This window comes from Penaeus monodon, chromosome 15 (assembly GCF_015228065.2).
Source record: "Penaeus monodon isolate SGIC_2016 chromosome 15, NSTDA_Pmon_1, whole genome shotgun sequence".
NCBI lineage: Eukaryota > Metazoa > Arthropoda > Malacostraca > Decapoda > Penaeidae > Penaeus > Penaeus monodon.
The window spans coordinates 24,849,308-24,849,570 of record NC_051400.1 but is presented as its reverse complement, the minus strand read 5'-3'; the positions used below and the strand labels follow the sequence as shown (position 1 = coordinate 24,849,570).

General features: G+C 56.3%; 1 protein-coding gene across 1 annotated transcript in view; it reads right to left on the bottom strand.

Annotated features, from left to right (window-relative positions):
- The window catches only part of LOC119581833 (compound eye opsin BCRH1-like), a 5,066-nt gene that overhangs the window by 2,979 nt on the left and 1,824 nt on the right, over positions 1 to 263 (bottom strand). The window contains exon 3 of the mRNA XM_037929974.1: positions 1 to 146. Coding sequence (XP_037785902.1) covers positions 1 to 146 — 146 coding nt within the window. The remainder of the gene's footprint in view (positions 147 to 263) is intronic.

The window sequence follows — 263 nt, the reverse complement described above, 5'->3', positions numbered from 1 at the left end:
GCATAAATCTCGCAGAACTGGGCGCTGAACATCCATCTTCCGCCACTGAAACAGTTGTACGCAAAAGCTGGGAAGTTTGTGGTCAACATGATCAGGTCAGACAGAGCGAGGTTGACGACCAGCATGTTGGCGGGAGTCTTGAGTTGCTGTGGGAGGCACAGGAGGAGGCGCTGTAGTGGGCACGATTCTTCGGGACAGGGTTCGTCGATGCACGAGCCGCGACCCAGGGCTGGGTCTCAAGCTCATGATCAGTGATTCGCCAC